A 16,617-nucleotide genomic window follows, 5' to 3' on the forward strand; every position below is an offset into this window, starting at 1 on the left:
ATAGTGTTTGCCTCCCATTAGAAATCAAGGTATTTCATCCAAAAAATAAAGAAATATACATTGGCTTAATTTCCTCACTCACTGAGAAAAACTGTATTATGTGAGTTAGAAAAAAAGAGAATAGTAAATGAAGGATGGGAATTTATCCAGCTGTTGATGATCACATTAAAATAAAGTATAGTCTGACTATGTGCTTTGAATATTTTTCAAGCATCTTTCATTGTGATTTCCAGTTTAAAAAAAAATCACAGGGTAACTCAATAGACATATACTTATGAACACACACAAATTTGAAATGAAACTTTTTTTTTTTTTTAAGATTTTCTTTATTTATTTGAGAGAGAATGAGAGATAGCAGGACTGGGAAGAAGGTCAGAGGGAGAAGCAGACTCCCCATGGAGCTGGGAACCCAACGTGGGACTCCATCCCGGGACTCCGGGATCATGACCTGAGCTGAAGGCAGTCGCTTAACCAACTGAGCCAGCCAGGTGCCTGAAATGAAACTTTTATGAAGCAACTTACTCATGAGACACTCCAATACTTTCTATTCTAGTTAATTCAATTTTTAAAATGTTTATCTGGATTCATTAAATTGATTTTATAACCTCCTAATGAGTTGTGATCTTCCACAGAAAACATTGCTTTAATCTCTATTTTTAAAAATGTGAGGAGGTGACTTTTAATAAGCATAGAGGTGTTTAAAACACAATTCTCGTGCAAACAGATAATGAATTCTTGTCAAAATTTTCCTTAACACATTAATGGGGATACCAGCGAGAAAACATAAGACCTAGTTTGAAGAACCTTTGAGGGATCTATACAGTAATAGGAGAAATGGATTCTTAAAATAAAGTGGCCAAGTTAGCCATAAGACTGGTTAACTTCCTACAGAACAATTAACACGTAAAACCTTTGGGGTTTAAACTCACTACCAAATTATAAAATTATAACAACAATATCTGTAGTTTAACCTAGAGAAAGAGTCATATATAGTCTAGTCAGGAGACAACAACCTATCAGTTATTTTAACAAAGCATTTCACATGAATTGCTGATTAAATACAGTGGTTGGGGCACCTGGTGGCTCAGTGGGTTGAGCATCTGACTCTGAATTTCAGCTCAGGTCAGGATCTCAGGGTCGTGGGACTGAGCCCCCAGGCAGGCTCTCTGGTAAGCGGGGAGTTGGCTTGAGATTCCCTCTCCCTCTGTCTCTGCCCCCTTTGTTCTGCCCCTTTGCCCCTTCTCATGCATGCACATACCTACACTCTCTCTCTCTCATTCTCTCTCTCAATAAATAAATAAAATCTTTAAAAACATGCAGAGTTATTAGCTAAGTTCATGCAAAGGCTAGAAATGCCAGAGTGTAACAGAGACAGCAACTTCAGGTAGTAACTGCCACCCTACCACCTGTGGGACTAAAGGACCAAATGGAGAGGTTGTAATTGTAACATTATGAGCTTAGAGAAGGAGCATTGTGGAGATACACCTCACATTTCCTTGGTGCTGAAGACTCTGTGGGGACATGGTGGGATCAAACGTTAGGAAGACTGTATAAACTGGAATGGCCGGCTACTGTGGGAAGGCATTGCTACAGCCTTCCCCGGTGACGGGGTGTTGTTGGGGTAGCTCCCTGGAGCAGGAAGAAACAGAGGCAGCCCACCATGGGAGCAGTCCCTCCATCTCCCCTACTCTTGCCATCTTCCTCCAGTGGGCCCACTGTCAAAGTCTAACAGGGACAGGCAGGTCAAGAGGCAATGTGGTTTGCAAAGTCCCAGGCTGGCATGATAAAGCCAGCTACAGCAGGGGGTTGGAGCCGAGAGACAATAGTTTAAACTGCCACAACTCTCGCCTGACAGGACAGTGACCGTGTTTGCAATTTTATTATCTGTGGACTGTTGACCAAGAGTGTCTGATCTGATCTAGTGCATTATGAGAAATGCTCTAGTGGAATAGAATTAAGCAATCCTCATTTTCCTTTCTCTGAGCTTATGACACATTTTTCTTTATTGGAAATTTGTGGTTTAATAAAAAGCTGCATAGCATCGAAAGTACTATAATTTGGGGCTCCTGGGTGACTCAGTTGGTTAAGCCTCTGACTCTTAATTTTGGCTCAGGTCGTGATCAAGCCCATGTTGGACTCCTTGCTGGGTGCAGAGCCTGCTTGATATTCTTTCTCTCCCTCTGCCCCTCCTCCCTCACTCTCTCTTTAAAAAAAAAAAAAATACTGTAATTTTAATATTTTTAGCTTTTACTATTAAAGGGATTTCTGTAGCCAATTATTCAGGTATATTATTCTAACATCGGACACATATTTGGCCTGTTAGCTTGAAATCAAGAGCATTACATATTATGAACACAAGGATATGCCAGCTTTCATGATTTTAAAGGTTTTTTTGTTGTTGTTGAGAATTTATAGAATTGTTAGAAATGATCTATAGGAAATTGAGATTATTTTTTTAAAAGTGTTAAGTAAAACATATATGTCCTCAATAAAGATTTCAATTGTATATAAAGATATTTTAAAAGTAAAAACTCTACATATGTTTACATTTGCATTTACACAAAATGGATCACACTGTATATTATTTAATTAATTGTTTTCTCTTAATGTCCTATCTTGCCACATTATAACAGATGGGCACTCCCCAATCTTTGTATTATCTGTCAACAAGTGTATGAATTTACCTCATGTATTTTCAAATTCCCTGTTGATGGGAATTTAGGTTGTTCTTAACTTTCTCTATGGCAATAGATAGAAAGATAGAGGACAGGCCTGGGCATGGAAAAATCTTTATGATTTCATATACAACGGTATATGAATGGATATATGTGTTTATAAATATGTGTGTATATATACACACACTTTCTATAACAGTATATGTAACAAGGTATATACATACATTTTTATAAAGTGTATATATATGTATGTGTGCACACACACACAGCTATATACAAGGTGCATATATAAGGTTTATAAATAAATACACACACTTTGGACATAAAATGGTCTATGAGGCTTATCTCTCTGGACAGAACAATATCGAGTTCCATACTAACAATCCTTATTTTGTTTTGTGTCTGTTAATAGCGGAATCAGCAGTTGATGCCTTAAAACAGCATGGAAGAGCTCAAAGCAGGAGCCTCAGAGCGTCCTCTTCTTGTCTTCCCAAGGCATTTTCCTAATCCTAAATCTTTGTCCTTCTCACACCAGATCCCGCACCACGTGAAGCCCTTGCCGTATTACAGCTACGACCCGCCTGTGATCGGCTACTGCCAGGCTCACCAGCCGCTCCGCGTCAGCAAGGGCTATGAAGCGGTGTCGCCCGAGCAGGACGAAACCCCCAGCCTGGAGCTCGGCCGCGACCACAGCTTCATCGCCACCATCGCCAGGTCGGCGGCGCCGGCCATTTACCTGGAGAGAATAACAAACTAACGCGAAAGCCGACTCCTCAGTGCGGGACCTCGGTTGGGGGGGCAGGGTGGGGGGAGGGCTTCCTCTTAAAGGAGAATGGGTGTCCACAATCGTGCAAGCAAGCTGGCTCATCGTGCCTGTTAAATAAACACTTAGGACATAGAGGAGAGGAAAAAACAAAACTGCTGAGAGAGGGCCGCGGATGCACCTGCAGCATAACCAGGAGAACTACGGGACTTTCTTTGCTTCAAAACATAAAACAGAAATGCTCCTGGATGTAAATAGTCAAAGTGTCAAGTTCTTATAAAAATAGATTTCACCCTAGCTACGTATAGGTTTGTTTGTATATTTGCTTTTTCTACACTGCATGGTTCCTGGGCTGGAGAACCACAGGGGTGGGTGGGGGAGGACCTGGGGCTGGGGAGGCGGGGGGAATTGGGGAAACAGAACAATTTTCCTTGTTAGGTGTGTGTAACTTTCACAGACTTGATTTCAATTGCTTTCCTTCATTTTCCCTCTAAAATGCTGTTTGTTCCTATTTGGTTTGCTTTATTTTTCACTTTCTTTTCTTTTTTCCTGGTCAAGTGATTCTGTTTCCAATTCTAAACATGGGCATTAAAGCTTATATTGTACCAAAAGAAAATCTGCTTTATTACAGACCACAAAGAAACGAAGTTGACCACAGAGTTTGGCAAAACTACTGGAATGAAAATCCAGTAAAATCTGGGTGAATGGTCCTTCAGGACACATAGTAGGAAGAGTTTTGCCTTTTTTTTTTTTTTCCTCCTACTGGAAGTCCTCCTGTGAGTTTTCACTGTGTAAGAATTCTGAATGGGATCTGTATAGACCTCCAGTTGGAAAGACCAGCAGAAAGCTCATCTGAACAGGGGCATATGAAGAACAATGGTCACATGGTCAACGAAGGAAACTGCCAAGTTGACAAATTTCTAAATACAAGATAAGGTGTAACATTGCTTTTTTAAATTAATTATCAATTAGCTTTTGTGTAGTTTTTATCAATAAAAGAAAATGTTGGAAAAATAAATATATTATTTTGTGGTTGGTATACCACAGCCCACTTGATGTTGAGTGCTTTAGCTCTTTATTGTGAAATCCTTGTAGCCTGTGTCAGTTGGTACCTACCAGATGCCTTCTGTGTGTTCTGTGATTTGGTTAGGAGACCCTACAAGGTGTAGAAAAGAAGAATGAGATGTGACATATGCACTAACTCGTTACACAGATTTTTTTTTTGAAACATACGATATAGCTCAAAAATTATATAACAATATGAGGAAAAATATAAGTATCAATGGAAGGGTCAGAGGTCATATGATCTTTTAGAGAGAAACAACTGTGTAGAAATTATTACAATTCAAAAGAAGCATAAGGATCCCCCATTTTTTAAACAAAGGTGATAACTATGCAAATATCAGTTGAATGATTTTCACTTGACTTCCTTAGTGCTGTGATGCTGTATGTCAACAATTCTTTCTGATTCACAATGGATATTATCCTGATCTAGATAGTGGTCTGATTTGCCTCGTCCTATATTTAAAACAAACTTAAATTACAAAACTTTTGTCATCCTTTATTAGGGCAGGTTTTGCATTCTGAAAAGTGTTAATATACAGTTGTACTAATGGGATTTCTAAAGAGCTAAGTTGATAGCTGCCATTCATGTAATTACAAATTCTACTAAATTAATAATTAAAGAGGCTTGTGAATACTTCCATGTCAAAGAAAAAGTAGAATGGAGTATTGAGCATGTTTTTTTTTTCCTTCTCAAAGTAGTTTTTTTTTAAAGATTTTATTTATTTATTTATTTGACAGAGAAGGATCACAAGTAGGCAGAGAAACAGGCAGAGAGAAAGGGGGAAGCAGGCTCCCTGCCGAGCAAGGGGCCCGATGCGGGACTCAATCCCAGGACCCTGAGATCATGACCTGAGCCAAAGGCAGAGGCTTAACCCACTGAGCCACCCAGGCACCCCAGTTAAATTCTATCTTAATTGATAAAAATACTTGTCATATTAAAGAAAATTCAATCAAAAGAAGTCTTTCCACATTGGAACTCAGGCTCTTGCTGTTAGATTCTGGTAATTTCCCTGTTAACATTTATAATCTGGATTATATCTAGATATGTTACTGAACCATTCAAGGAGAATGCATTGACTATGAGTTTCAAAGTTAAAGATAATCCTTTGGCATTGTGATTTTCTCTTCAGAATTATTTAATAGATAGATTACAGCACAACATTTGGGCGTGTCTGCCCGAATTATAAGGGTTCTCTAACCCCTCCCACCTTCTGATGTCACTCATGTATCCCATCTACCACCCATCCCATCTCAGGTGATTTAATAGAGATCTACCTGAAAATTTTTCATCAAAGTTGCCTTAAGTCAATTATTTTCTGTTCGTTTCTGTTTCTAAAAAAGTCCTAAATCTATAAAAGTCTCTTTGTTATTTAAAACTGTCATATTTGGGACGCCTGGGTGGCTCAGTTGGTTAAGCCACTGCCTTCGGCTCAGGTCACGATCCCAGGGTGCTGGGATCGAGTCCCACATCGGGCTCCTTGCTCTGCAGGGAGCCTGCTTTTCCGATGCCTCTGCCTGCCTCTCTGCCTGCTTGTGTGTACTCTCTCTCTCTCTCTCTCTGACAAATAAATAAAATCTTTAAAAAAAAATAAATAAAACTGTCATATTTGACCAACAGTTGCATCAAGCCTAACATGAATTTGGTAAGTGAACTGCTAGTGAAATGGGGAGCATTAAGAAGATGCTATACTCTCTCAGTGTGAAGACTTTCACTTGCATATGCTAGAAAGAAATTAACACTGAACTTTGAAAATCTTTTGATGATGGACAAAAACAAAGCAAACAAATAAAAACCAGAAAAAAAAAAAATTGCTCGACGAGGCTTAGAAAGTCCCTAATTGAAAAATTCAGGATTTATAGTATGTGAGAGGTCTCATCAGTTTTCAGAGGAAACAACATTAAGAAAAGATAGTGATATTTCCAGAGAGGATTTAGAACCAAATGTTAGATTATTATGCCTTAAAGTACAAAAGTCAATCGCGTCTGTGCTGAAAACCTGTTATAACCAAGGAGGATACAAAGCTTAAGCTAATCACCATTCAGGTTTTTGTCTGGGCCCCTTAACCAGAGGCTGCAAATTTGTCGATGCAGGTCACTTCTAGCACCATCTCTGGTTTATTCAAGTGCTTTGCTATGCAAACTGCTCCAGAATTCCTCTTCTCCCTCAACACTGAAGAGTTTAAATCATGACCCTATTAGAAGGTGCCATCTGGTGAGTTCAACAGCACACATGGTATCCTCCTAATGTGCAGGGGAAGAAAGACATCACACATCAATGGGCCTTTTGAAATTCTGGCTACTCTGGGTCTAGCTAATATTGAGATTTTTCACTGTCTTCTTAAAGTCAGGAATTATTTGGACTCTACTCATTTTTCATGTTGAAATATTAAGGACACCTCTCAAAGAAAGTTTTGCTTTATTTGAAGACTATCTTAATTAGTAATTTGATTTTATACTATAATTTTTATTGAACCTCCAAAAGATTAGCAGGTTGAGGAGTACCATGGAGTATTTATAGAGGAAGGACATTAAAACAGTGTCCAAAAAAGAACGGGGAATGTGGCACATGCAGATTAGAAGAATCAATTTTCAAAACTTCTGATTAACTTTTTTCATAAATATTTTTAATAATGCTGAGTTTGCTTTTACTTATTATATCATGCAATAGGGAAATACCTAGACTCAGAAGCTTGACTGATATATGTATATCATTTTCACTGGCCTGCCTGCTATACTTTTATCAGTAGCTCGAGTGCAGATTTGGCAGATCTGCACTCTAAAGTGCTCCCTGCCATGAAACTGAGAAAGGGGAGAAAGTGTAGTATCCCAACTGTAAACCTTTACATTTTATGAGTAATCAGTGTATATGGATGACATTTGGGAATTTTAGTCAACAGGTAGTTTAACATGACTCAGTGTAATGAGACTGCCAAAGAAAAACGCATCATAGAAATGTCCCAAACAAGGAACGTTATTGTTTGAAATCTAAGCTTAACTGATCAAACCACACCTGAAATTTAGTATCAATGTCACATCTTCCAGGGGACACCTACAAGTGTAGCAACCAGGATACTGAAGTTATGCAATGCATAGCATATGTCCTTGGTTAATGAAGAATTGAAAGCAGGACTATTCATTTAGTGAAGGTAATAAAGCATTACAGATCATCAAGCGGGGAGGAGAGTGAAGAGAAGCAGATCCACTCTGCTCTGCAGGCCCAATGACAGCCACACAGTATTGCTGGTAATCGATTTCTTAACTGAGGAATCCAAGACTCCTGTGGCAAAAACTTGTCTGGATCCTGTCTCCACTTCTGCACCTTTCTAATTCTCTGAAGCCACATGGATTCTCATGCAGGCATATTTGCCATACCCAATGTTATATAACCTTTTGTTGCTTTTAATTCAGAAGTTCATGACCAGTCCAAGTTCAGAAACTCAGTTATCTATCAGTGAATCTAAGTTTTAATTTCACTTAGTCAAAGTACAAACTTGTAGTGACCCAGCCTCAGCCCATTGTTATACAACACAATTCTGTCACTGTCTCCTAGTTGTTCCCTGGAATTCAGAGTTCCTCCTGCCTTGATACATTTCTAGGATCCTGATCTTCTGAGGCTGAGCACTGTGTTTCTCTTGCCTCTATTACCAGGCACCTGATTTCTGCCTCTGAATCCCAGTCATTTGTTCCCAAGCCTCCTCTAAATGACCTCTGCCACTCAAACACCCAAGGTGCCTGGTAGGCCAGCCTTGGCTTCTACTTATAGCCCCTCCTAGTAGGGTTTCTATCCTCTTGATGTGTTACTCTGCTGGCTAACTACTCAACTTCCCCTCCTCTGTTGTGGGGTTGTACATTCCAGGGATACAATCCAGTTTCAAAAAAAGTGTCCACTCTACTTGATTGAGATCTGAGTCTCCATTCTGATTCTAACATGCAAGACCAATGGTTCTCAGGTTCTCAAATGTCAGCATGTATAACAATTACCTGAAAGGCTTTTAAAAAGAGATTGTTGGGCCCCATTGCAGTAGGTCTGGGGTAGGGTCTGAGGATGTTCCTTTCTAATAAGTCACCAGGTCATGGTGATGCTGCTGGCATGTGGACCACATTTTGAGGACTATTGCCATAAAGCAGAGAGTCTTCTATGTCTATAGGTTGATTACCCAGACTGTAGAACTGATAGAAAACAAGTTGAGGCATTATACAGGCATGCAGTAAGAGGGGCTCAGGACTTTATGTGAAAAGCACTTTCTAAAATGAGCTGTGTAACACTGACAGAAGATCTGTGAAAGCAAAGAAGTAAAAAATGAACAGCAGCAACAACATCAGCAATAAAAGAAGTTTCCACGATCATATTAAATTCAAAGAATGTTACATATGACCAAGCCTTCCTTTGGAAATTCACAAGACATTTTAACATTTAAAGGATATCAGAAAACCTGTAGTCAAGAAGCCCACTTTCGGGCGCCTGGGTGGCTCAGTGGGTTAAGCCACTGCCTTTGGCTCAGGTCATGATCTCAAGATCCTGGGATCGAGTCCCGCATCAGGCTCTCTGCTCAGCAGGGAGCCTGCTTCCCCCCCTCTCTCTGCCTGACTCTCTGCCTACTTGTGATCTCTCTGTCAAATAAATAAATAAAATCTTTAAAAAAAAAAAAAAAAAAAAAGAAGCCCACTTTCTTTAACCCTGGGTTTCCTAAATGTATTCAAACACAATACCCTTCCTCAATTTTCTAGGAAAATTCTGCAGAACAAATGTTCTCTAAAACTGACTTGGAAAATATTGATTTAAAGAATGTTCTTCCTTTGTCCATCAACAAAAGCATGTACCTGAGCAAATAACTATCTCCATGTTTACAAATGGCATAATGTACTCTTGCTTCTGAGATGCATAGTGGCTTTTCTTTTTTTTTTTTTTTTAAATCAAGGACCTAATATATTTAAAACTCTTCAAGAAAGCAAATGTCAAATCAACTGAATTAAATGAGAGTAATTAAAATGATAAGAACCTGGCATCATAAATGGAAAATAGATCTCTTCATATATGACACTCCTCTTTCCTTGGAGATTAGGCCCATTGTTTCTACTGTATGTGACACTGTAAAATCAGAATAAATCACCAAAGAGTACACAAAAATGTGGGCAGTCTTTATTATCTGAGTTGACAAGTTCCTGATCAGTCTCTGGGCTCAGGTGATGTCATTCATTCGTCTGTGCTTTGGCCAGAGGCTCCCCTCAGACAGGGAGTGAGAATGCAGGTGGGAAGGGGAGGTGAGAGGACCAAACATGGACTTTGGCTCATCCTTTCCAAGTCGTTTCCTTACAAGAGCCAGGTAATTGATTAAAATGTTTTAAAATGGATTTTAGATTTCCAATATGCATTAGTATTTGTTTTTTCAAAATGACAGAAGAATAAAAATGCATAAAAATAAGGTCAGTCATTAGCTCAGATTTTGTATGCATTAAGAGTCATACCCTAATAGAAATAATGGATGAACCATATGCTGACTTCCCTGGAATCAAAAGTACATATATTATTCACATTCCTGAGCTTGATTATAGCACTTTAGGGAGACTTTCACTTGATTTTAGAGAATGGAGGAAATCTGATGGACATGTCTGAGGTAGTACTTAGTCTGGAGACTATTATGCTGCTCAGGCTGCCATAACACAATGAGAAACTTATATCCCCACAGCTCTGGAAGCTGAAAAGTCCAAGGTCAAGATTCCAGCAGTTTGGTTTCTGGAAAGACCTCTCTTCCTGATTTGTAGATGGCCACTTCCTCGCCGTATCTTCACACGGCAGAAAGAGAAAGTGGGCTCTAGTGTCTCCTCTCGTAATGACACTCATCTTATTAGATCAGGACCCCACATTAATGGCCTCATTTAGCATTAATTACCTCCTTCTAGCCCCTATCTCAAATACCACTGCATTAGGGGTTATGGGTTCAGCATGTGAATTTGGGAAAGCACAATTCATTTCATAGCAGACAGGAAACCAACTGATCAACCAACTGAACAAACAAAACAAAACCAGCGGCAGGATAATTACTAGAATAATCCAAATGTTTTTATATAGAAAAAAAAAATACATAAAAGAGCCAGCTTATTCTAGCAGGGGAGTGCTTGAAGGAAGTTGGGTTAGTTGGGATTCTGAATGGGCCTGAATTCTAAATACATTTATAAGGAGAGATTATATGGTTTACTTTGTTTGAGTCACATGAACTATTAAAATCTCTCTTAATAAGGTCATTGAGGAAGTTAATTAACTAAGTTTTATACAGCATTTTAGTGTTTTTAAGGAGATCTATTACTTAGAAGAAAACATTTCCCAAACTGGTTTTATGTTAGTCCCATGATGTGCTTTGCATAAAAGGGTTCCAAGGTCAAGTAACCCTAAGGGAAGCTGCATTTTTTATCTAACCTCTCAGATAGTCTCAGTGCTCATTAATATATTAAAAGCTTTCAGAATTCCTATAGTGAAGAAGCTATTTGAATTCAGCATTTCCCAATATTATTGGATTGTAGAATTTCTCCACTGTAATACCAGCTATCGAGAACCTATAGGGCTAGTTTTCCACAGAATACACTTAGGAACACATTATATGTTTAATGAAGAACTGATGTAGAGTTCCTCTAGGGGGGAGGATGGATTATATTCAGTATGGGTATAGATTCCTAATACTTACAAATGTAACTTTCTGGAATACCTTCCACTCTAAGAAAGAAGTATTTTTCATCAAAAGTAAATATTTAGAGCTTTTGATCAGAGTGTATTATGCAAAACAATTCATACAGCACCAATTTCTACATAAGCAGAGTAACTTAGTTCTCAATATTTTACCATAGTTTGAACAAAACTGAGATACTATGTTTACTTACATTTTAAAATTCACCTAGAGTATGATGAGTCTATAGAGTATTGAGGTCCTGGAAATCATAACAGAATTGTGGAATAAACAGAGAACTTCAGACTAAAGAAGAGATTCAGGTAGGACAAAACTTTCCTGTCTTCATTGATTGAGATGATTGGAGCGTAACTGGGAGTATGATTGCTCTTTTCTCCAGATGCTAAAAAAATCAGGATGGGTAGTATAGGATGGCAGCTTTTATTTAAATGCATGCATTCATTCAATAAGTATTTCTTATATGCCAGATCATTATATGTGATGCTATAATAAGGAAGAACTAGGTATAATTGAAACACAAACTCGAGTGACATAATATTGCATCAAATTGGTGAGATGGGAAGAATATTCCAAGGAGTTCAATAGTCAACCCAAAGTAAGAAGGACAAGAATAGTTCAAGAAACCAGATTACAGTGAGCAAGGGAAGAAGTACTACACAGTGAGTTGGAGAGGTAACCAGAGACCAGATCTGACAATGTGGAGGCAGCTATGGTAAGGAGTTAGGGCTCTAACTTAAGAAATTTAGAATTCATACTACCAGCAACAAGGGAGTCACAGATGAATGTTATAAGAGTAGTAAACATTATTTGGCTTTGTTAGAAACCAGTTAGGAGTATACTGCAATATAGCACTTAAGAGACAAGGTAGGAGTTACCTAAGAAGTGCCAATGAGAATTAACAGCAGAAATAATTAAAGGGATCGCTTAAGATTTATGAAGTGCTTATTACGTATCAGTGCTGTTTCAATAATTTTATACTTAATAACCCACAACAATTCTTTGAGCTAAATATATTTACTGTCGTTAGAAGCATTTTACAGAGGACAATGCAAAGAATGGAGAGGCTAAGGCATTAAGGCATAGAACCACCATTCAGAGCCCAGAAGTCTCCTCAAGGGAGAGGATCTCCTGGTCCCCATGCTCTACGGCACCTTGAGACTTCACACGGGAGTTATTTAGGAAAAGAAGCAGTAGGATTATGCAATTGGAAGCAGGAAAGGATTGAGGAAATAGAAGAAACTGAGGATAGTGTCTGTCCATATTTCTGATTTCAGCAGCAGAGAACATACTGATGTTACTTGGGATAGCACCATAGGAAGGATGACCTTGTTAGTGGCAGAAAACAATGGATTCTGGTATGGACATGTCAGCTTTTGAGAACTTGAGAATCATACGGTGAGATGATTTGGGAGAGAGTGAGATAGGGAGAGCTGAAATGAAGAATAATGATGGAGCTGTACATATTAGAATTGAATGTTGAATCCATGGGAATTTGAGAAATTAACCATGAATGATACATATAGATTAAGAATTGAAGAGGGACCAAATCAGAGCTCTGATAACAGCAAAAGTGCCATCAAAGGAGAATCAAAAGGATGATCCAGAAAAACATCAGGGTAATAGGAATTATAGATTTCACTGAAGCCAAGGAAAGAGAGATTTTTCCAATTCTGACAAATAACCAAAGAGCCTGTCTTGGCAAGTAGTGAAAACTTGTTACCGGAAGTATCAGTGTGGATGCCTGATGTCCAACTGCAAAATTAGAGTACAAAATGGTCTAGTGTGGGGGCGCCTGGGTGGCTCAGCGGGTTGGGCCGCTGCCTTCGGCTCGGGTCATGATCTCAGGGTCCTGGGATCGAGCCCCGCATCGGGCTCTCTGCTCGGCGGAGAGCCTGCTTCCTCCTCTCTCTCTGCCGGCTTGTGATCTCTCTCTGTCAAATAAATAAATAAAAAATCTTTAAAAAAAAAAAATGGTCTAGTGTGGACTCAATGACAACTTGATTCCTTCCACCTCTAAGATCTTATGATTCGCTACATTTTCCATTAGAGGTAAAAATGATATAAATTCCCAGAACCCCAAATTGCGTGATGACTTTCAAAGTTTGAGATGAGAAACACATATTGTAGTTCATCTTTTCAATTTCAATTTCTATCAATTTCTAATTTGTCATGCAGTTATGGTAGGTGGGTTAGATATAATAAAACATATTATTTGTCAAGCTTTCCAGTCTCTAAATTAAATATTGAATGATGAGGGAATTTCTATTGTACTTATCTTTAATTGCCTATGAACTACTCAAGTGTTTTCTAACTTGCCAAGATTCTGGAGCCTGACATATAGTAGGTAACAAACAAATATTTCTTAGCAAATGAATGAATAAGGGATGCCTTGAGTGGCTCAGTTGGTTAAGCATCTGATACTTGGTTTTGGCTCAGATCCTGACCTCAGGGTCCTGGGATAGAGCAAGCAGGAGCATCGCTCTGTGGTCAGCAGAAATTCTGCTGGAGATTCTCTCTTTTTCATCCCCTCCTCCCATCATGCTAAGACAGGCACTCACTCTCCCTTTCTCTCCAATAAATAAATAAAATAAATCCATGGCTTAAAATTGGTGTGAAGATACTATTTCTGAATATGCCTCTTACTAATTTTCTAGCCACAGAATACACTCCAACACTTATTTCATGGAAGGTTTTTACTCCAAGGACAATCCAAGATCTTGCTTAATAGAGAGAGAATGATTGTTTGAGTAGCCTTGTAATTTTCACCTTTTAAGAGATATCTATGTGTGTAACAAGTTCTAAAGGAATCTTCTGAGGTCATAAAAATTAAAGTGTTAAATTTCTCATCAATTCACAACCCTCCACCCCCAAAAAGAGTAAGATGAACTGTGTTGCTTATATAATAAGGGTGAAACAAACTAGATTAGGTCCAGAAAAACTATCAGAAAGATGAACTCCATTTTCCTATTTGACTATTAATAGCTTTGAAGTTCTACCCTCCCTTTTCCTCTTCTGCCCCACATCTGGGCAAGCCTGAGTGCTTCCTTTCTTGGAGCAAATGAGAAATTCAAACTACGTGAGCCCCAGCCTATACACATAAACTCACACCCCAGCCCTACCCTGTAACTCCATAAATCCCAAGCTAGTCTCCTTTCCCTGCTTTCTCAAGACCCTTTTTAAAAAAAATATTTTTATTTATTTGAGAGAGAGAGAGCAGAAGCAGGGGGAGGGGCAGAGGGAGAGGAAGAAGCAGACTCTGGCTGAGCAGGGAACCTCACACAGTGCTCCATTCCAGGACCCTGGGATCATGGTCATGAGTGAAAGGTAGATGCTTAAACGACTGAGCCATCCAGGTGACCCTCTCAAGATCATTTTGAGTCTGCTTGGGAGACTGCCCTTTGGACCCTCATGTACATGAGTAATGAACATTTTCTACCCTCTTAGTGCCTATGAGGTACCATCAGTTTTAACATCCAAACCAAAGCAAAAACCCAAACAGAATGAGCATTGTTTGTAGGTTATGAAGACTTCTGGACCCTTCTTAGGACCCAGAAATTATGAGTAATATTTAATACAAAGTCCTATAACAACAGCACTTAGTAATGGTCATGCTTTTTATATAGTATATTGCATAATATTTTTCTCCCTTCATGAGGATGATTCTCATCTGTCTCCTTCCTTTATTCCTCATTGGTAAACTTATATGTCTGAACTAATACATTTAAATCTTTTTCTTGGCAGGTAAACAAATTAATGGACATATACACGGACCAGGGAACACTGCCTTAGCAAACTTGCAACACTCAAACAAACTCAATTAACCAAACAAAATATTGTATATACAGAGTATAGAAATGTATCAAATGTTAACTAGCACTTTATGCATAACGTAATTTTCCTTTTCAAGTGTATATATTTTTAAAGCCCTTGATGACTCAGCTAGCTCTCATATGTTTCCCCTAGTTCTGTGGTAGAGACGATGCTATGTGTTCACCACATCATTTTCCTCTCTTATAGAGCACTGAAAGACTACTGTGGTCAGATTTGATACAATGATTGGGTTCTTATCAGTATAAAAGGTGTGGAAGTTACCTGTTACTTGGAGCCTGAAGCACTTAAGAAAAGGTGGGGACTCTTCATTTTCTTTCTTTCCTGTCCATATAGCTGGTGGAAAGATCCTGACTTCTTGAGTTACCATTAAGGCAAAGGTTCCAAATAGAGCTGAAGAACACAGCCAACAATGTTGGTAACTTGAATCTTGTGCAAAGCCACTAAAATTTCAAAGATTCTGTGACTACTACAAAGCTTAGTTTACTATGGCTAATACCAATACCTGAATGTCCACGTCTGTAACAATAATTACCATATCAGGTAAAGAGCTCTCTATGACCCTGAAATGTCTTTAGCCAATTACTTCAGTATGAAATGAGACAAATCCTAAATATTTGTATCCACCAATGTAGTATTTTTGAACGTTCTTTAAAAATTCTTTATTTTCTTTTTCCGCCCTCAATAATCTCTTGATTTTGAGGGTAGAAAATCTCTCACCCATCCTGTGGTCATACTTTTTTCCTCAATTTTCCAGTTGTCTTTTTTTTTAAAGCTCTTTGTCTTTTTAAATCTGCCTTCTATGTTACCTTTTCGAAGAATCTACCTTCTTAATATGAGTACATCAAAGGAAGGAGGACATAGGTACCCTTGCCGTGGCATTAGAAATTGTCCCCAGAGCAATCACAGAACTTGTTTAATAATGTACCCTTGAAAGTAAGATAAATTACTTTGCCTGGAGTATGTCTTTAATTTGTATGTGTCTATTCTCAAGATCTTATTACTTATTTCAAAGAGCAAGGTAAATTGCCTGCATGTATGCTAATGAACTAGCTATTTGAAATCATAACTTCTTTACAATCAGTGTTGCTGGATCCCTCAGGATTTGAAGTACTCTTCTTACTGGCTAAGTGTGACTTGATCTTCCTCTCTGTGTAGAAATTTGGGAATTATTGACTAACTATTGCATGGATGAAGTAATCTTCCTTTTCAAGTGTATTTTATTTTATTTTTTTGTGAAAATATATTGTCTGATTTGTATAACCCTTCCATTTCTATTCCTTTTTAACAGAAAGCAGTACAAATACATAAAAAATTAAAACATCAACCCAAATGCTAATGTGATTTCTTAAAGGTGCGGACAAGCAAATAAAAAAAATATAATGTTCTGTTTGGTTATATGTGGCAACTACTTAAATCATCTTTAATTTGCTCTAAAGAGTTGCTTTCCAAAGCTAGAATTATGGATGCTTTGTAAATTGTGGTGTTTGTTGAGACACATACATTTGGGTATTGCAAATGTGGAAGCAATTTTTTAAAGATATGGCTTTTCCTATACATTTTTAGATTGAATTGCAAATCCATGACAGTCTTTCTGTTGATCAAG

General features: G+C 38.3%; 1 protein-coding gene across 1 annotated transcript in view; it reads left to right on the forward strand.

The window, feature by feature from the left end:
* LRRTM4 (leucine rich repeat transmembrane neuronal 4) overlaps nucleotides 1–3,779 on the forward strand; it is a 1,027,999-nt gene extending 1,024,220 nt beyond the window's left edge. Inside the window, 1 exon segment of the mRNA XM_053447877.1 lies at nucleotides 3,211–3,779. Within this exon segment, the coding sequence (XP_053303852.1) occupies nucleotides 3,211–3,432 (222 nt within the window). The 3' untranslated portion in view covers nucleotides 3,433–3,779.
* Nucleotides 3,780–16,617: the final 12,838 nt, after the last annotated feature.

The sequence above is a fragment of the Lutra lutra genome, chromosome 9 (assembly GCF_902655055.1).
Source record: "Lutra lutra chromosome 9, mLutLut1.2, whole genome shotgun sequence".
NCBI classification, from domain to species: Eukaryota; Metazoa; Chordata; class Mammalia; order Carnivora; family Mustelidae; genus Lutra; species Lutra lutra.